Genomic DNA, 21053 nt, shown 5'->3' with positions numbered 1-21053 from the left:
TTGTGTGTGTGTGTGTGTGTGTGTGTGTGTGTGTGTGTGTGTGTGTGTGTGTGTGTGTGTGTGTGTGTGTGTGTGTGTGTGTGTGTGTGTGTGTGTGTGTGTGTGTGTGTGTGTGTGTGTGTGTGTGTGTGTGGTTTTTTAACTCACTATTCCTTGCCCTACTCCTACCCCCAACTCTCACCTTAATCATAACCTAATCTTACTCCTTCCCCCCCACTCCCCCACTAATGTATATTTCGTGCTGCTCAATCATGACTTGCCGTGAGCCTGGGTTGAGACTGGATGGTTATACTCCCAGGCCCCCTCCAAGATCCTTGTGAGAGTGAAGAGCTGGTTGGTTGTTCCACAACCGGGACGGAACCCACATTGTTTCTCTTCAATCCGAGGTTCGGCTGTTGGCCGAACCCTCCTTTCCAGCACCCTGGAGTAGACTTTACCAGGGAGGCTGAGTAGTGTGATGCCCCTGTAGTTGGCACACACTCTCTGGTCCCCCCTTTTTAAATATGGGGACCACCACCCCAGTTTGCCACTCCTTAGCCACTGTCCCAGACCTCCACGCAATGTTGAACAGACATCTCATCCAAGACAGTCCCTCCACACCGAGAGCCTTCAGCATTTCTATACAGATCTCATCAACCCCCGGGGCCTTGCCACTGCGGAGTTGTTTCACTACCTCAGTGACTTCCACCAGGGAAATTGATAAAAATCCTCTATCAGCTTCCAGCTCTGCCCCTACTATAGAGGGCGCTGTGGTCTGATGCAGGAGTTCCTCAAAGTGTTCCTTCCAGCACCAGATTACATCCTCAGTTGAGGTCAACAGAGTCCCATCCTTACTGTATACAGCTTGGATGGTTCCCCGTTTTCCCCTCCTGAGGTGCCTCACAGTCCACCAGAAGCACCTTGGTGCTGACTGAAAGTCCTTCTTGGTTGCTCTCAACTGTTCCCACACCTGCTGCTTTGCCTCCCTCACAGCAGAGGCTGCCACAGTTTGGGCCTGTCGGCACCTTACAACTGCCTTCATAGTCCTCCGAGATAACATATCCCAGAGGGACTCCTTCTTCAGTTGGACGGCTTCCCTGACCATTGGTGTCCACCACAGTGTTCGAGGGTTTCCGCCCCTTGAGGCACCTAAGACCTTCAGGTCACAACTCCCTGCTGCAGCGTCAGCATTGGAAGCTTTGAACATTGCCCATTTTGGTTCAAACCCCCCAACCTCCACAGGAATGCTAGAAAAGCTTTGTCGGAGGTGTGAGTTGAAGATCTGTCAGACAGTGGGCTCCTACGGTCACATTAGCTGCAAATAAGGGTGAAAAGCAGTCTGTTTGTCTCTTGATGAGCATTCCCAGGGTGTGGCTAGCTTGTGGTTACTTGGCATGAATGTGCATAATGTTTAAGGATAGCTTATAAAGGACCGAAAAACCAGACACTATGAGTTTTTCTTAATGCTTGACTGCTTAATGGAACCAGAGTTCACTTCATTTGTTTCAGTCCAACGTCTTTCAGTGATGTTCCTGTATTGCTAGTTAGCATGCTAACATCTCTGTATGATGTCTTGTAAAATGCTTTAGAGTTGTTATCTGGTTACAATAAAACATTTCTCACTATCTTTTACAAAATATATGAAGAAAATGCCAAAGATAATAGATTGATACAGAAATAAACTGTTTCAGAGCATTTCCCAGCATCTTGGTTTATTTTGTTTGATTGAGCAGCCAGCTGACATCCATCCATCCATCCATCTTCTACCACTTAGTCCAATTAAGGGTGGGGGCTGGAGCCTATCCCAGCAGTCATAGGGCGTGAGGCGGGGTACACCCAGGACAGGACGCCAGTCTGCCGCAGGGCCACAAACAGACACACAAACACAGACACACCTACACGCACACCTAAGGACAATTTAAAGATTCCAATCCACCTAACCCACATGTCTCTGGATGTGGGAGGAAACTGGAGCACCCGGAGGAAACCCATGCAAACACGGGGAGAACATGCAAACTCCACACAGAGAGGCCACAGGAATTGAACCCACAACCTTCTCACTGTGAGGCAACAGTGCTAACCACTAATCCACCGTGCCGCCCTAGCTGACATCATGCTGCCTTTTCTAGTTTGGCCCCGCCCAGCTGGTGGCAGACAGGCTGTTGTCATTGAAAATGATTGGCAGGTCGTCGCTTTGCCTCTGTCTCTCGCGGTGAGTTCTACCCTTTGAGGTTAGCTTTAGGTTTGAATTTGATGCATGTTGTCTCGAATCTTCAGTGCATAGCAGCAAAACAGAGAAAAGTCTGTTTTGCGCTGAGTGACGGTTGAAGCGTGCGGACGCTGTCCAGATCTGTGGGACAAAACAAACAAACAAACACAGGGGCTCTGTGTTTGTGGAGCAGAGGGAGAATCTGGAGCAGCAAGGAGCTTCCTGTGGGACACGTCGACGTATCCATCTCACCCTGACGTCTGTCTGCAGGTCCCACCGCGGGGGCTGGACTCCCTGGCACCAGAGTCTGGCGCTGGGAAAGATCCAAACCCGAGATACGAGAAAGACAAACTCCACCCAGGAGGCCTGTTGGGGTGCACACAAACAGACGTATGACATCCTCTGTGGTAATCGCCGCCTCCATCACAAAACAAACATCCCACCACTGACACTGGACCCTGACGTGGACCCGACTGAGCTCTTTATCTTTGCTCAAGCACACTCACACGCAGTACAACCTTTCCTCTGCCGTGGTGGGAGTGTTCCAAATGAAAATTATTTTTTAAAAATGTTTGGATCGACTGATTTGAAGATGAGGCAGAAACATCAACACTGTGCAACACTTAAAGGTTCCACAGCCAACACAAACATACTGCGAGGAACCTTTGGTATGTACTGGCTCAGTCCGAGGTTAAGATCTGTGATGATCAGCAGGAGGCCGTCCGGCCAGGAAAAATGTCAATTAAACATAAACACTAACTTTAGGGTTCTGGTCAGGCAGTGCAGACCGGTCAGCAAAGAGCTGAAGGTTTGTGCCGTATTTCAAGGAGATGCATCACAGAGCAAAGTGGGATTCTGGAAACCGTTTAGTGTAATCAGGAAAATGTGTGTGTGTGTGTGTGTGTGTGTGTGTGTGTGTGTGTGTGTGTGTGTGTGTGTGTGTGTGTGTGTGTGTGTGTGTGTGTATATATATATATATATATATATATATATATATATATATATATATATATACGAGGTCTATTAGTAAAGTATCCGACCTTATTATTTTTTTCAAAAACCATATGGATTTGAATCATGTGTGATTGCGTCAGACAAGCTTGAACCCTCGTGCACATGCGTGAGTTTTTCCACACCTGTCGGTTGCGTCATTCACCTGTGAGCAGGCTTTGAGTGAGGAGTGGTCCAGCCCCCTCGTCGTTGTTTCATTGCCAGGAAATGGCGGAATGATTTGGGCTTTTTTTCCATCAGAATTTTTTCAGAAACTGTTAGAGACTGGCAGCTGGAAACCATTAGAAAAATTTATCTGGCTTTCAGTGAAAATGTTACGGGCTTGGTAGAGAATAAGGAGTGTTACTGTCGCTTTAAGGATGGCCCCCCAGTGGCTGTGGGGCACGCCGCGCTCCGAAGCCGCCATCAACAGGCTGAACAACCATTTCATTTCTAAACGGATGGCTGTCTGGATCCGTGACCATCGTGTGCCATTTCTCTGGTTATCACAAGAGCTGGACATCAACCATTTTCCGGCAGATTTCACTTTTAACAAGAGATTTTGTCATGGAAAGCCGAGCGGAGGCTTCACGCATCACAATGGATTCGCTACTGGAGCGAGACAAAACCACCTCCATTTTGGTCTCACAGGACGGCTTTGAGATGACGTTCAGACAGCTGTCGATGGTTTTTCCATTGAGTGATTATCCGAGAAATTGTGGATGTGTCTGGACATGCCAGAATATGTCCTGTGAGGCTTCATCACGGCGTTGCTTTGGGCCATGCGGCACCGCTGCGATGCGGGGAATTCCTCCGCACGTCTGTCTGAACGTGCCGAAAAAGTGCTGATCTCCACGTCTTTTCACAATTCCTGTGCTAGTCAGACGACGTCCCGGATAAAACACAGTGTCCAGTTTGGAAATGAATGGCACATTCCACTGTTACAGGAGTTTTTGTCATGGAAAGAGGAGTGGAGGCTTCGCGCGTCGCGGCGGTGAAAAATGGCACACGATGGTCACGGATCCAGACAGCCATCCGTTTAGAAATGAAATGGTCGTTCAGCCTGTCGATGGCGGCTTCGGAGCGCGGCGTGCCCCACAGCCACTGGGGGCCGTCCTTAAAGTGACAGTAACACTCCTTATTCTCTACCAAGCCCATAACATTTTCACCGAAAGCCAGATAAATTTTTCTAATAGTTTCCAGCTGCCTGTCTCTAACAGTTTCCGAAAAAATTCTGATGGAAAAAAAGCCCAAATCATTCCGCCATTTCCTGGCAATGAAACAACGACGAGGGGGCTGGACCACTCCTCACTCAAAGCCTGCTCACAGGCGAATGACGCAACCAACAGGCGTGGCAAAACCACGCATGCGCACGAGGGTTCAAGCTTGTCTGACGCAATCACACGTGATTCAAATCCATATGGTTTTTGAAAAAAATAATAAGGTCGGATACTTTTCTAATAAACCTCGTATATATATATATATATATATATATATATATATATATATATATATATATATATATATATATATATATATATATATAAGTATGTATGTGGGTGTGTATGTATATGTATGCATATATATATATATATATATATATATATATATATATATATATATATGTACATATGCATGTATGTGTGTATATGTGTGTATATATATACATACATATTCTATTTCTACCTCATATCTTATGTCTTGTACTGTTACAAGTATTATTATTATTGCTTATCCTTTGCACACACTGTTTGATGAACATTTTCCTCTAGTTGCACCCATCTTGTGTGGTTTTTAAGAGCTGGCATGACATGTGAATTTCTCCTCTGTGAGATCAATAGTTTATTTTATCTTATCTTATCTTTCTTCCCTCTTCTTTGATTCACAAAACCACACCTTTTTCCAGAACCTTCCACGCACCTGCTTCGCATCACCTTGATTCGTTTGCTCCTTATTTAAGCCCTCACAGTTCCACAGCTCACTGCCTGATTGGTGACTTTGTTCACTCTCTCATATTTATCCAGTTTGCTCTCTAGTGTTTTTTTTTTTTTTTTTTACCTCAGCCTGTTTTTGACACTGCCTTTGTTTTTGCCTGTTATACCCCCCCGATGCCGTTTGTACAAACTCTGCTCGTTTTTGGACCACAACCCAGCCTGTACCATGTCTGCTACCTCTGCCTGTATGTCTGACTACCCGTGTACCAAATCTAATGCCTGATTATCAGATAAAGCCTTTTACTCATCAAAATCTACCACGTCTGTGAGTCTGTATGGGTCTCCTACTGTCTCCTGTGTCAAGCCAAAAAGCTGCTGCAGGTCACACTATTTTTAGAACTCCCTCTACTGGATAATTCTTGTAAACAGCAATTAATGAAACACTGAGAAGTAGGGTACTGTCTTGTACTCTCCTTAGTCACAGTTCAAAAACATGTACAATATCACCAATATTACATATTTTAATGTTTTTACTTAATTTTTATTTAATTATCTGAATGTTAACCATGTGTTATTACATAGGTGCTAGCATGTTGTAAATAGTACTACTGCATTCCTCATCCTTGAATATGTAGGATTAGCCACCGAAATCAAGAGCCTTGATGATCTAGAGTCTGAGTAACTGATAAAACAATTACTCGTGGCAGCCATCTTGGAAAATGGCCACCTCTGTGATGCCCCTATTGCCAGAAATGATCTGTTTGGTATGCTCTAACTGTGTGCCAAATGTCATGCTTTTATCGTCAAAGTCACGATTCCCTCAAATATTGCACATATCTGCTCCACTACTGTGAAAATAAGTGTTTTAATGAATTTTTAAGTGTCTTAATTAATGTTTTTAAAAACATAAAAAGTAAGTAAGTCTCTTCGGCTGCTCCCTTGTTTTGCACTTGGGTCACCACAGCAGATAAAAGGTGGATCTGCATGTTGATTTGATGTGATGCACATGTTGATTTGGCACATTTCATGCAGGGGTGGTGGTCAAGTGGTTAGTGCGCTTGGTTTCAGTATGGAAAATTTGCGGTTCAAACCCCACCACAATTCTCCATGTAATGTGGAGTTGCATCAGGAAGGGCATCCAGCGCTAAACTTATGCCAAATCAACTTTTGGTACTTTTCAGTGTCCGATGGTTAGGATTCGAAAAACATGTAGTTTGGACTTTCTGTGACCCATACGTCTGGGGTTATGGGAAAAAAAACAGCAAAAACTGTGACAAAGCCTGATTTCAGTTTGTATGGGGTCAAAAAATAAATGGACTCCATTTGGGGGGGCTGGGGGAGTCATGCAAACATTTTCTCACTCGATAAATCCAACTTTCTGCTGTCGTCAATCCAAACGATAAATTTTTGGAATCCTGATGACAGGCCAAATAAGGGGTCACACTTTTCAACACGACTGGAGTATTTTTTTTTATTTTGACCCCTGTGCATATTTCACTGACCCCAACCCAGTTAGAAATGGACTGCATTTATATCGCGCTATCCGCATCAGACACTCAAAGCGCTTTACAATAATAATAATAATAATGCCTCACATTCACCCCGATGTGAGGGTGCTGCCATACAAGGTGCAACAAGGTGATTAAGGACTTTGCTTAGTGATTTTCCAGTCAGGCTGGGATTTGAACCGAGGATCCTCTGGTCACAAACCCAACGCTTAACCACTAGAACGCTGTGTTCCTTTTATTTTAGAAGTCATAAATCATGGAGTAGCCAAAGGAAACACACAGACATGAGAAGAAAAAGCAGGAATGGTGCAGTGATGGTTGCAAACCCACAACCTTCTTGCTGTGAGAAAAGAGCACTGACCTCTGCACATACACATATACATGCACATGTTGGAGATACAACAGAAAGACAGAAGGTTCAGACAAAGTTCTGCAGAGAGCTGGATCAGATCAGCAGCTGATTTCATGGTTTCTTTGTTTTTCTGACTTTCTGTTTTGGGGAAGGAATTGACTCCAGAACCTCCTAAGCCTCTCACCTAGTGGATACATTTGAAAGCTTTTGGCATGAGATCCAAACCCCAGTCAGAGGTGATAATTGTGAGCTGACGTCAGTGCAGCAGCACCACAGAACTCTGCTCTTCACCACACTGGAACAGACAGAAAACCATCATGTGTTCCTGCCATGAAAAAAAAGGGAAAAAATCAGATTAATGGTTTAGGAATGACACAGCTTCAGAGACCCAAAGTAACTGGACAAACTAAATATGAAGATAATTTTTCAATCAAATCATCACTTTTACATCCAGCCAGGAGATGAACACATGAATGTTTCCAAGTCACTCAGTATATCTTGGACTTCAGTGGACAGGAGAGGACAGCGGTGGACAGCAGAGGACAGCGGTGGACAGCAGAGGGCAGCAGAGGACAGCAGTGGACATCATAGGACAGAAGAGGGCAGCAGAGAGCAGCAGTGGACAGCAGTGGACATCAGAGGACAGAAGAGGGCAGCAGAGAGCAGCAGTGGACAGCAGTGGACATCAGAGGACATCAGAGGACAGAAGAGGGCAGCAGAGAGCAGCAGTGGACAGCAGTGGACATCAGAGGACAGAAGAGGGCAGCAGAGGGTAGCAGTGGACAGCAGAGGACAGCAGTGGACATCAGAGGACAGAAGAGGGTAGCAGAGAGCAGCAGAGGGTAGCAGTGGACAGCAGAGGACAGCAGTGAGTGTGATCTGATCTTCAGAACTTGAAGCTGAACTTCAGCTGCACAGTCAAGTCCTGGTCAGGATTCCTGGTACCAGAGCATTTTTAGGACAGGATTATATAATATCTTTGTTTTTCCATGTTCAACAAAACAAAGAGTAAATTAAAGTTCTGCACTTAAAGTGCCCGTGACAGTCATCAGCAACCTTTGATGAATTTATGAACACATGAACATTTCCAAGTCAGTGAATATGTCTTTGACTTCATGTCTGTACAACATTAAGGAATACAAACTGTGCAAGAAGGAGACGAGTGAGGGAAGCCACCAAGACACGAGCTGGGCTCTGAAGGAGCTGCAGGCTTCTGTGAAACTGTGCCTGTTGTCCAGCTTGAAGTGGGACAGAGGACGGTTTTGCTGAAAAGAACAAAACATTTCAGCTGCAGTTTACCTGAAATCTGAGCTTTGGTTTGATCTGTGTCACAATCCTTATGCATGATCTCAAATTCTTTTTTCTTTCTTTCTTATTTTCTTTCAAGGGAGGTGATGGTCTAGTGGTTAAAACATTGGGCTTGAAACCAGAGGATCCTCAGTTCAAATCCCAGCCTGACCAGAAAATCACTAAGGGCCCTTGTGCAAGGTCCTTAATCCCTGAGTTGCTCCTGGTGTGTAGTGAGCACCTTGTATGGCAGCACCTTCACATCGATATGTGTCTGTGTGAATGGGTGAATGCGAGGCATCATTGTAAAGCACTTTGAGCATCTGATGCAGATAGAAAAGCGCTATATAAATGCAGTCCATTTACCATTCTTTTTTCACAGTGTTCTCAATTCTTTCTGCACCTGATAAAACAAGCAAGTTGTCCATAAGTTGAGGGACACAACTGTAAGAGAGTTTCTGTCTGTCAGCTCATCTTATTTTCACTCAAATTTAACTTCTCAGATAAAATGAACAGTCAAGACTTTGCTGCACGTTTGAGGAACTTTTTGTCGCCATCTAATGGGCAGAGAGAGTATTTCAGGGTTTCTTGTACATGTCTTACTTGAAACCCAAAATACAGTAAAAAAAAAAAAAGGCCTTCTAATCCAATTACATTTTTTCTGCAAATCTGATTGGTTAATCGTATGAGATTTCAGACCATAAAATATCGTGTTGACGATGGCAAAATATTAAAACCGTTTCACATTTGATGTGTTACTCTGCCCCTGACCGCGTTGCTGCGCCAGTGTCATTAATGACACTGTCACCTGAGAGTGACAGAAACTATCACAGTGGCGAAGATGCTGAACTGCGTGGATTTAATAGATTTAACTGGATTGATTTGTGGATTTAACTCAATGCAGCTGACGACATGGAGAAATCTGTGGGTCTGCTCACAGAATTTACAGTTTGGCATGACGACGCTGTTGCTAGCTTTGACGAGCCGACCACACCCTGTCACAATGCCAACCGAATTACTTACAGAAAAATAAACCGTGCAAACGCTGGAATTGGTTTAGAATGGGAATAACCCTGTTGTGTCTGATGATTTGTGGACATTCAATGCTGGATTACAGTCACAACCAGCTTTTACCGGCTCCGCTAATGTGTCCGCGGGTAAAACTCAATTTGCCACCATAAAATCCAACATGAACATCTGCAAATCATCAGACACAACAGCTTTATTCCCCAATTTATAGATGTCACAAATGTATTATTTTTTTTACTTTTGACCTTCCAGTATTAAGGGATAAAAATTTGGATTTTCAGAGTTTTACTGTTCTTTAGTTTTATTATATGATATAGTCAGTGATCAGTATATGCTTTGGATCTCTCTAATCCAGCTGGTTGTGGAGCGATCCTCGTGTTTTTAATGATTTTGACACTGGTGTATGACTGATATGCACTAAAATGTAATCATCTTGAGATGCTCACCCGAGGAATATTCCTGCTAAGTTTGGTTACAAAGTACACACCCTGCTCTGAGTTACTTTGTCCACAAGCAACAATGTGTTGAGTGGAAATTCATTTAAGAAATACCGTTCTTCTTCTGCAAGGAAGCATTTTAGTTACGTTTTCTGGCCTCTACGGAGCCAGATGGTTTCCTCTGTCAATCCCCACTCACAATTAAGCTTAAGGTTTCAGCTCAATGACGCATACGCACACACACACACACACACATTCTAGCATTTAATCCCACAAGGTCATTTATGTGCGTTTGTGCTGAAAATGATCCATGGCAGCTCTGAGGAAACCTTCATGTTAAAGATAGTTCCTGTTGGCACAGATTCGGGGTCGGAGGAGTGGCAGGGATTAAACTATTCTTACCACAAAGCAAGAACGAATGGCGAGGGGACAGGAGAGACTGCTACTTGTTTAGGAGTCAGTTCTCAGCAGACGTCACAAACTTTAATCTTTCTTCCTCTCAAGCCGGCGCCGGCTCTTTAAGGCCCGGAGGTCTCACAGCATGAGGTGAGCACCATGGGTTTTCTGGAAAACTACCAAGAGATCGACCCTGTCACCTTGAACCTCTGCATCCTCATCGCCAGCTACGTTATCCTGCTCCTGGTCTTCCTCATATCCTGCATCATGTACGACTGCCAGGGCAAAGATCCCACCAAGGAGTATGCCCCGGACCCGCAGCCTGTCCAGTCCCCCATCAGACTGGTGGTGATGCAGAGTTCTCCGGGCCGGGTGGGACGCTGGAATGCCGCCAATATGATCACAACCTTCCACGAGCCGATGCACTCAGACCTCAGGGAGAAGAAGTGCACGATGGTGTGAGAGACGAAAGGACAGCAGACTGACCTTTGAGTTTTTATATTCATAATGCTGCGACTCAACCTACACAAGAGCAGACGTACACGGTAAGACATTAAGTGTGCATGTGAAATCTTTCTTGATCCCCCGGACCGAGGAAGCCTGCGACCTGAAGAAGAAGCTTCATGACTGATAGAGAACAAGTGAAGAGGCCGTTCCCGTCGTGTTGAGATGGTGAGTTCGTATCAGGCCGAGGTTAAACAAAAAGGTCGGGGCCCAGGTGGATTACGCTCCTATCTTCTTCTGCTGCAAAATGTTGGAAAACATCAAATTTGTATTTCAGTAAAAGTTGTCCAACACCTCCAACATTGTGTGAACATATTGAAAACTATAAGAGCACTTAGGAGAGTGAGTGGCCCCAAAAAGATGTCCCATCATTCCTGGATGGACTGAAAAATTTGGAACCAGTTCCCATGCATTGTCTTGTAGAAGGTGGTTGGGACAAAAACAGTTTCATTGGCTAAATGGCTGCATCATGTTATTGTATGGTGCGAGCTAAACACAGTAAACCACTTCTTGTCACCACTGAGTGGGAGAAAATGTCATTAGATGTGTTTGGTAGTATGGAGAGGATCCATACAGAGGTAACATGTGCATGTTTACTTCACTAAATGTAAAGAAATGACTGATTATAAAGTCAGAGCTTACCTTACCCTTCCAGTCATCCATCATGGCCTGTTCATCACTCAGTCATTACAAAGTCAATTTCTAATTAGAGGAACCATCTTGGACTTACAAGAGACAAATTCAGACCCCAGTCTTCCACTTGGCAGAGTGCAGCACGAGTGTCAGTGCAAGTTTACAGCAGATATAGGTGTCATTTTTACACCCATCACATGACCAGGTCAGCCAAGAGGAATTCTCCACAAACCAAGTTAGGGACACCTTTTCAATCTGGATTTCACTTGGTTACGCTAACAGACAAATTAAGAACTCGTAAACTTTCAGTCTGTGAAAATGCTGGAACACTGACTTAGATGGTCAGTTAGTACAATTAACGGCACAGCGAGGCATTGTTTTCTCTGATATTTCTAGCATGTGGAGTCCTCAGCACATGGAGTCTTTAATTATTCCACAGTCCACACGCACAATATGATTTAGTGTTTCAGCGATGTGAAGTCTGTGCAGTGGCCAACCAGGAGCCTGGTGGTTGACAAACTGGCAGTCTGGTAAACCTTTAATAAATAACCAGTGAAAAGAAAACCAGGCCATGCAAGTGTAGCGGGATGAAGGTCCCGGGTCCTGATTGAAAAGACGTTCCCACTAGCTTGGCTAGGGGGGAATTCCCCTTTGGCTGACCTGGTAGAGGAATGGTCTTTAGTGCGAGCCGTTCGGGTTCGATCCCACCGCCATCCCAGCCACGAAGGTCCTACGGTCACACAAGCTTTTCTGGTTTAAAAGAAGGTACGTCTCATGAAAGTGGAAATACTCAAACAGAGTCCTGTGTGAAGAGAGTGGAGCAGGTGATATCCACGCTCACTCACTAAACAGCAGCTTCACCACTGCAGGTCAACTCACCACCATCCATTTGTTGTCCCTGTAATGTCCTCAGGATCTCTTGTGACCTGGATTTCTGTCATCATTCTGATTATTGTATACTGTAGGTTGTCGCTCAAACCCATAGGTACCTCTTCCAAGGGACTCTTTGGACCCCAAGGGACTCTTTGCCACAGCAACATTACCCACATACAGAACATTGGTGTTGGGTTATAACCTTTTCACCTCATTGACTTTATCTTGCACAAAACAGCAAACAGTTGTTGACATTACACTGATGCTGCACGGTGGGAGGCGTTGATGCAAAAGTCTGAGAGACCTGCACACAAACAGCGTGAACGGCTCCTTTAACGGCTGGAGCGAGTGGGAGGAGTCAAAAATCACAATGCAGAGTGAGCTGCTATTTGTCAGTGGTCATAGAAGTGCAGGCCAAACACGGCCCGCAGCCTGTACATTGGGCAGCACTGATTGAGAGAGGCCGAGAAGGAAGAAACCTGCTTTGAGTGAACAATCCTTCCTGCAGGATTGTGTGTAATAATTTTTCTGATTTGGTAACTTTCATATCAGAAACTCTCTTTCTCCTGTGCTTTCTTTATCTTTCACATTTATCCAAAAGCCTTTCTGCTGGTTTGTTTGTCTGTGTCCAGCTTTAGAATATAAAAGTAATGAAACAGTCAAAATGTCATGCTTTACTTCTCTGATTTAGGGTAGTTCTGTCTCACAGCTCCGAGTTGTCCATCATCCATCCGTCCAGCAGGTGGCAGACACGTCTATGACACAGGCAGAAGAAAGTTGCTTTTTCTGTTGTTCTGGTGCATCAGAGTTCACTAGATGTTATCTTGCTTTAATGTGCAGCATTTATTGTTTCTGAGTTATCGTATCAACAAACTGGACTCATTCATTCATTCATTCACTACATGAGGGAATGAAAATGAGAAGACAGCAGGAAAGGTTGCTGTTGTGGTCGCGTTTGGCGCTAATAGAATATGTTTGACATCTCATTGCAACTTTCTAATCCAGTTAAAATGATCAAATTGCTGCTGACAGAGGTGGAATCCCGCCCACACTCTCACGAGCGCCACTAGCTTAGTTTATGACAAGTTAAAAGTGGATGTCGGTCCAATGAGAGCGGCACTCTGAGCTAGAGGTGGACGGATCGATCCTAATATCGGTACCAACACTGGTATTGATATTGAACGATCCTCGTGTAAAAAGATAGATACTCAAGCTTTTTTTTCTCTCCCGCACGCACTGACTGCTGCGCACACAGATTCATCAAAGTCTACTCTCTGTCTGTAAGAGCAGCGCTGCGTCACACACACAACACGGAGCAGCGCACCCTTGTATTGTGGTTTGTCAGCCCTCTACCTCAGGAGATTTTGTTTTAAGTTGTGTTGAGTGATATTTTTTTAAACAAAAATGTTGATAAGATAAGATAAACTTTATTGATCTCACAGAGGAGAAATTCACGTTACGTCAGCTCTTAAAAACACACAAGATGGGTGCGAGTAGAGGAAAATGTTTATCAAACAGCGTGTGCAAGGATAAGCAATAATAATAACACTTGTAACAGTACAAGACAAAAGATGCATGTATGTATATATATATATATATATACGAGGTCTGTCAATAAAGTATAGGTCCTTTTTATTTTTTCAAAAACTATATGGATTTCATTCATATGTTTTTATGTCAGACATGCTTGAACCCTCATGCGCATGCGTGAGTTTTTCCACGCCTGTCGGTGACGTCATTCGCCTGTGAGCACTCCTTGTGGGAGGAGTCGTCTAGCCCCTTGTCGGAATTCCTTTGTCTGAGAAGTTGCTGAGAGACTGGCGCTTTGTTTGATCAAAATTTTTTCTAAACCTGTGAGACACATCGAAGTGGACACGGTTCGAAAAATTAAGCTGGTTTTCGGTGAAAATTTGAACAGCTGATGAGAGATTTTGAGGTGATACTGTCGCTTTAAGGACTTCCCACGGTGCGAGACATTGCGCAGCGCTCTCAGGCGCCGTCGTCAGCCTGTTTCAAGCTGAAAACCACATTTTAGGCTGTATTGATCCAGGACGTCGTGAGAGAACAGAGAAGTTTCAGAAGAAGCCGGTTTCAGCATTTTATCCGGATATTCCACTGTTAAAGGAGATTTTTTTAATGAAAGACGTGCGGGCGGATTGCAGCGTCAGCTCGCAGCCGCCGCGACGCTCTGCCACAGGAAAAACACCTCCGTTGGAAGCCTTAAGGACAAGTTGGAACATGTCCAGCTGTTAATATATATATATATACATACATGCATACATATGCATATATATAAACATGATTGAGATTGAAAAAGAGATAGGAGCATCTAATTTTGAAGTGGAATTTAGATGTGATAAGGTGATATTAGTGCAGGGATTTGTAAACGAGTTGTTATTGCACATGATTTGTGGACATATTATTGCATGTGGTTATTTCACAGTGTTATTGTACAGTCTGACAGCAGCAGGGAGGAACGACCTGCGGTATCGTACCTTCTTGCACTGAGGGTGCCTCAGCCTGTCACTGACACATACACATGCACATACGAGGTCTATTAGAAAAGTATCCGACCTTATTATTTTTTTCAAAAACCATATGGATTTGAATCACGTGTGATTACATCAGACATGCTTGAACCCTCGTGGGCATGCGAGAGTTTTTTCACGCCTGTCGGTTACGTCATTTGCCTGTGGGCAGTCTTTGAGTGAGGAGTGGCCCACCCTCTCGTCGATTTTTTCATTGTTTAGGAATGGCTCAGAGACTGCTGCTTTGTTTGATCAAATTTTTTTCAAAACTGTAAGGCACAACTGAGTGGACACCATTTGATAAATTCAGCTGGTTTTCGGTAAAAATTTTAACGGCTGATGAGAGATTTTGGTCTGGTAGTTTCGCTTTAAGGATGGCCCACGGCGCCTGACGGCGATCTGCGCTTCGAGGCGGCAGCGTCTCGCCGTTTCAAGTTGAAAACCTCCACATTTCAGGCTCTGTTAATCCAGGAAGTCGTCAGAGAACAGAGAACTTTCACAAGAAGTCGGCATGAGGAGTTTATTCGGACATTCCATTGTTAACGGACATTTTGTAATGAAAAAACGTGCGGGCAGAGTCGCATGTCGGGCCGGACCCGACCGCGGGGAGTCGCGACAGGAAAAACACCTCCGTTGGAAACCTTAACGGGCAAGTTGGAACATGTCCAAGCTGTTAAACAATTTCTCAGTTACTCACTTGTTGAAAGCCATCAAAAGCCGCCTGAATTTTACAAATGGTTTTCAACACGGAGGTGTTTTTCCTGTTGCGGCGCACACAGATTTGCCGAGTCGTCACGGAAACGACTCCGCGAATTTGCGCACACGTCTTTCATTAAAAAATGTCCTTAAACAGTGGAATGTCCGCATAAAGTCCTCATGCCAGCCTTTTCTGAATCTTCTCTGTTCTCTGACAACGTCCTGGGTGAATTAAGCCTTAAATTAGGATGTTTTCAGGTCGAAACAGGCCGACGACGGCGCATGGAAGCGCTGCACGACGTCCCGCTGCATTGGAAGTCCTTACACCGACAGAAACACCCCATAATCTCTCATCAGCCGTTAAACTTTTCATCGAAAACCAGCTTAATTTCTCGAATAGTGTCCACTTGGATATTCCTCACAGGTCCAGAAAAGATTTTGATAAAGCAATGCGCGCCGTCTCGAGCAGCGTGTGAAACAAAGGAATTCAACCGAGAGGGCGGGACCACATCTCACTCAAGGCCTGCCCACAGGGAAATGACGTCACCGACACGTGTGAAAAAACTCACGCATGCGCACGAGGGTTCAAGCATGATTGGTGTAATCGCACGTCATTCAAATCCATATAGTTAAAAAAAAAATAAAAGGGTCGGTTTATTATCTAATAGACCTCGTACATTGTCACATACAATGTTTGGCGAAATTCTATCCTCGGTCTTTTGGATCCTTTGGATCTATGAAGCTTAAATATGAAAAAGTATCGGTATCGATATCAGCGATACTGGGCCTGTATTTACTTGGTATCGGATCAATACCAAAATTTCCAGTATCGCCCACCTCTACTCTGAGCAGGGTGAATCCTGCCGTCTGAGCTAAAAAAAAAAGACACGCCCACTTGACAAGTGATTGGTAGATGTGCCGCTTGGTTTCGGGGTTTATTGGCTCAAACCGCTGTTGATCAGCGTGTTTGCGGTGGATAGAAGAGCATGGGCCCACACACTCTATTGTCCTCTCTGATTCTGCAGCTGCATTGTTGGCCCTTATACACAGGACATCTGAGGCGTGCCATGACTTACTGTTTGAGATTTTGTGCTGTCTCTGATAAACTGAGAACAGGGACTCTAGTGTCCTGTTTGTTTGGGTCCCTGGGCATTGTGGGTTGGTAGGAAATGAAACAGCCGATGCATTGGCCAAAGAATCACTTTGCAGAGGCACTACTGACCTTCACCTTGCACTGGGGAAGCACGAGCGTTATAGTAGATGCAGCAGGTATCTCCAAAATCAGTGGCAGGAAGAATGGGACGGGGAGCACAAGGCGAGACTTATATTTCTTGTCAGCCGTCAGTTCAGGTCAGTAGGCAGCTCCGGGCTTCTTGTCGTAGGGATGAGGTTGTCTTTACTAGAGTGAGACTGGGCCACTTTAGGATGGGTAAACATGCTGACGGATTGTGTGATTGTGGGAACCCTGAAACAGTTATTCACGTATTGTTGTCATGCAGCAAATACAGCAGAGAAAGGCAGCGCCTGTTTGTGGAACTGGCTGATCTTGGACTGACCACATTTTCCTTTAAGTCCCTTTTTTCGTATCATGGGAACTCTGAAGAAATCAGGAGTGCTATTATTCGTTTTCTCCGCTTGACACTGACTCGCGAATATAGTGTAACATCGGCATCATAACAGAGGAGGGCAGCATTGCGCACACCAGCGTATAGCCTGCCGGAACTCCATTAGAAGAAGAAGAAGAAGAAGTAGAAGAAGAAGAAGAAGAAGAAGAAGACGACGACGATGATGATGATGATCAGCCTGTTGCCATGGATTCGCGCTTCATTCAGGTCTTCGGGTGCGCTGAGTTCGTGTAGTATGCGCCGCTGCTGCTTGCTTGTAGATGTGTTTCTCTTCTTATGTCCTGGCGTGTTATGGTAATTTCAGGCTTCCACACGGGGAAGTGAACCTCCGTTAGTACCAGGATGGTATTAAGAAAAAGACTGAAACGGTGCCTTTGGCGTCATGTTGATATTGCCGGTAAGCGTTAGCTTGTTGTACAGTTAGTCGGGTGGCTAATGCTAATACTAGGCCTTCCTCCGGACAAGTTAAAGTTTGATTTTTATTTCTCACCCAGCAGCAAATCTTTTTTTTTTTTTTGCGTGCTTTTTGTTTGCTGCTCTTCCATTAAACATCTTTAAAATGAAGAAACTGGACAGCTTTCCAAGGTGAGTGACGGGTTTCTTTTCGGGTGTTAATTTTGTTTTCTCTGTCACTGAGGTGTGATGAAACTGATTTACACTTAACCGAGTGTCATTCTGCCACACTTTAAGAAGAAATTTGATTTGATTTGATTTTGGATCAAGTTTCACTTTATATAGGCTTTGAAGGATTACTGTCGGCAGGTTTGCATCAAAACTACTGCACGGATTTTGCCAAAATTGTCAACACCGATACGTATTAGACCATGGAAGAATCCATTAAATTTTGGAGGTGATCTTGATCCGAATCTGGATTTTACCTCAAGATTTCACTTTACATATGCTCTGAAGGATTGCATCAAAACTACTTAACGAATTCTCAACAAATTTGCACCGTAGATGGATATTAGGGCATGGAAGACTGCTGAATTTTGCAGGTGATCCGGATTTGGAATCAAAATTCACTTGTTATAGGCTTTGAATGATTACTTCAAAACTGCTTCACAAATTCTCACCAAATTAACACCACAGATAGATATTAGGGCATGGAAGACTCTGTTAAATTTTGGAGGTGATCTGGAGCCAAATACGGATTCTGGATCAAAATTTCCTTTTATACAGTCTTTGAAGGATTTCTTCAAAAACTACTTTGCAGATTCACACCAAATTTGCACCACAGATGGATATTAGGGCAGGGAACACTCCACTAAATGTTGGATGTAATCTGGATTCTAGATGCATTGAATTAAGAAATTAAATGTTGTGTAAATGTTTATGAATTTAAAAGAATGTATTAGGACAAAATTGTGATAGAATATAGAAAATTAGAAGGAAAAATGAATGTTACCTGCTGAAATGTAAGACAATCACATTACTGTTAATGATGTTTATGTGATGTGATGACACGGTGCTCGTTTTGGAATTGAGGAAACAGACCTTTTTTTTTTAAGTTATAAGGAACAGAGAATACAAGATGTCTTCTTTCTGTTCCTTTTTTGTTTATGAAAAAAAAATGCTTAAATGCTTATGCAAGTAGGCAATGAACAAATTAATAAATATTTGACGATGTCACCGTTCAAAGTGTACGCTCGGTGATCCATCACATGCTGACGGATCGGCTCAGCGCCTTGCGTAAAACCCATCAACACATCACATCCAGATGGATGACAATCCGTTTCCAAGATTTTCACTTAAAGCATTTAGTCGAGAGGATTGGATGTGGTTTGACTCAGAAGTGTCCAGGTACAGGTGGAAGATGGTATCACATGGGCTCACCCTGTGTTCAAACTCATTACATTAAAAACAAACCCACTCCCCTTATGTATTTTTTTTCTTTTTTCCGTCGGTTTCCTTTGTACAGCTACACATTTAGGCAGTAAGCTGTGACTGAAGTTATTATGAGTGCTGCAACCTACGAACAATCTGATTTTTGAAATCAAACTCAGTTTAACATTCCAAAAGACAAGCAGTCAGTGTGCCAACTACACGCGCCTTCAAAACTTGTGACTTCTGTGGCATTGTGCTGTGTGATAAAACTGAACATTTCGGAGTGGCCTTTTACTGTGGCCATCCTAAAGGCCCGGTCACACGGCACTTGAGTTCAGCTCATGAAACATGGGAGCAAAAACAAAAGTGTTGCGTTTATATTTTTGTTCAGTGTATATGTATAATGTAGACATGAATACATTTAAAAAGTGTCTGTAAAATTTAGGGCAGTGATTGTGAACAATGGGGGTGCAGAAGCCAGTGCTGTTAAGGTGCTAAAGGTGGGAGGAGGTATGCTGTGTTTGTTCATTGTCGTGGGGGGTGTTTATGAGAGTAGGTCTGTGGGTGAGTGTCTGTCTGTGGGTGTTTGCAGTACATATAGCCAAGGGGGATAGGGGATGAAGCTGTTTGTCAGCCTGCTGGTGTGGGACTTTGTTGACCTGTAGCATCCTCAGGAGGGCACCAGGTCAAATGGGATAGGCAGGGTGGAGGGGTCTCCTGTGATGGCCTTGGTTAACCTCAGGCAGCAGGATGTGGTGATGTTTTCCAGGCTGGGTAGAGGACACCCTGGACTGCCCATAGTTGACAGTATTTTGATTATATGGTTGAAAATAATGCTGTTGTTGCATTCAGTATATTTTTATAATAAAGTATTTCAAAACTGCTTTTGTGGGGTCAGAGCTGGACAGTCAACACTATCGAATGTCTTAGAGATGATCTTTAATATTACAGCACTGTCTTGAAAAAGTTTATTTATTTTTGCTCCATATTTATTGCAAGGACTCTGTTATGCCACTTTGAATTTTGGGTTTCCATGTCTGTGTGCTTTATTGGCCTCATGTTTTTCAGTAACATCCAGTGATTATGATTTGTTATCAGATCATATCAAATCGTCAATGTTATTTTGTCCAAAAAAAAAAAATGTCAAGAAGCTCCGCTTTCTTGCAGTGACAACTGTTTAAAAATAGGAGTCTGTGGATGCATATCCAACGTTGCGTAAAATGTTGATGCACAAACGCTCACTTGTCATTTATGAGCTGTTTGTTGTTTTTGTGTTTCAGGTTTATGAACAGGCGAGCCTCTGCTCACTGCCGTTACCAGCCCACCTGTTATGAACATGCTGCAAACTGCTACACTCACGCGGTGAGAGGCTTGTCACCATCTTCACATGCGATAGAACAAACGGTTGTAGCAGGGCTCGAAATAGTGTGTGCATGTGCTAGTTTGTGCACATATTGAGTGGTGCACGTAATTTTATACGGCACTTGCGCTGGTGCAAGTAACTTCATCCAAGTTTTATCAACTATAAGCACCAGTAGAATGAACCAATAAAGGAATAAATAAGGAAAAAAACAATTTCCAGTGTGTTGTCTTCGTCTTCCCTCCGTTTTATGACTCACACACACGGAGCGAGTTCCTGTGACGATTCGTTCACACGCGCACGTGAAAAAGAAAAAAAACCTGTCTGCCGCCGCTGCTGCTGCTCTTCCTTCAAACTCTGTCATAACCACACCGGACCTGCTTCGAGTTGCTTCAACCCCTTTCACACCAGGGCTGCTCCGAAGTGCGTCGTGTGTCATTATGATGACGCCAAGTGGAAGCAACTCAGTGCCGAGAAGATGCAGCTCGGTGCCACAACAGCACGAGAGGCGCAAAGGACGAAGCAAATTGGATGCCAAAATTAAACATGTTTAATTTTTATTTGCGTTCTGTGCTTGACGCAGAATTAAGTGGTTTCAGTGCAAGTCAGAGCAACAGGATGGTACTCAGTGTGACTGGAAGCCACACCCTCACAAGACAACATTACCAGATGCCAATTTATGATTCCTGCTGCGTTCCATTGTTCCCGAAGTATAAATCACACAGGATTGTTTTTATACTGTGTACACAATGCAGTAAAACTACACATTCAAAAAAGATCACAGAAAAAAAAATGCCGATTGCAGCAGCTGTTCCTCCTCAAACACTTTTGTGAGAAGACTCACAAAAGTGTTTAAATAAAATCCATAAGTCCTGCTCACAGACTGATT

At 43.9% G+C, this 21053-nt stretch overlaps 1 protein-coding gene and 1 long non-coding RNA gene across 2 annotated transcripts in view; both read left to right on the top strand.

The window, feature by feature from the left end:
- Positions 1-1424: 1424 nt before the first annotated feature.
- On the top strand, positions 1425-9580 carry LOC117527544. Its single transcript, XR_004565553.1, has 3 exons — positions 1425-1494; positions 5012-5018; positions 9570-9580. It is a non-coding gene; the product is annotated as an uncharacterized LOC117527544 (long non-coding RNA).
- Positions 9581-17169: 7589 nt separating this feature from the next.
- mmd (monocyte to macrophage differentiation-associated) overlaps positions 17170-21053 on the top strand; it is a 56082-nt gene continuing 52198 nt past the window's right edge. Inside the window, exons 1-2 of the mRNA XM_034190248.1 lie at positions 17170-17565; positions 20085-20166. Of these exons, the coding sequence (XP_034046139.1) occupies positions 17540-17565; positions 20085-20166 (108 nt within the window). The 5' untranslated portion in view covers positions 17170-17539. The remainder of the gene's footprint in view (positions 17566-20084; positions 20167-21053) is intronic.

The sequence above is a fragment of the Thalassophryne amazonica genome, chromosome 16 (assembly GCF_902500255.1).
Source record: "Thalassophryne amazonica chromosome 16, fThaAma1.1, whole genome shotgun sequence".
Classification (NCBI taxonomy): Eukaryota; Metazoa; Chordata; class Actinopteri; order Batrachoidiformes; family Batrachoididae; genus Thalassophryne; species Thalassophryne amazonica.
This window is presented reverse-complemented; position numbering and strand designations above follow the sequence as displayed.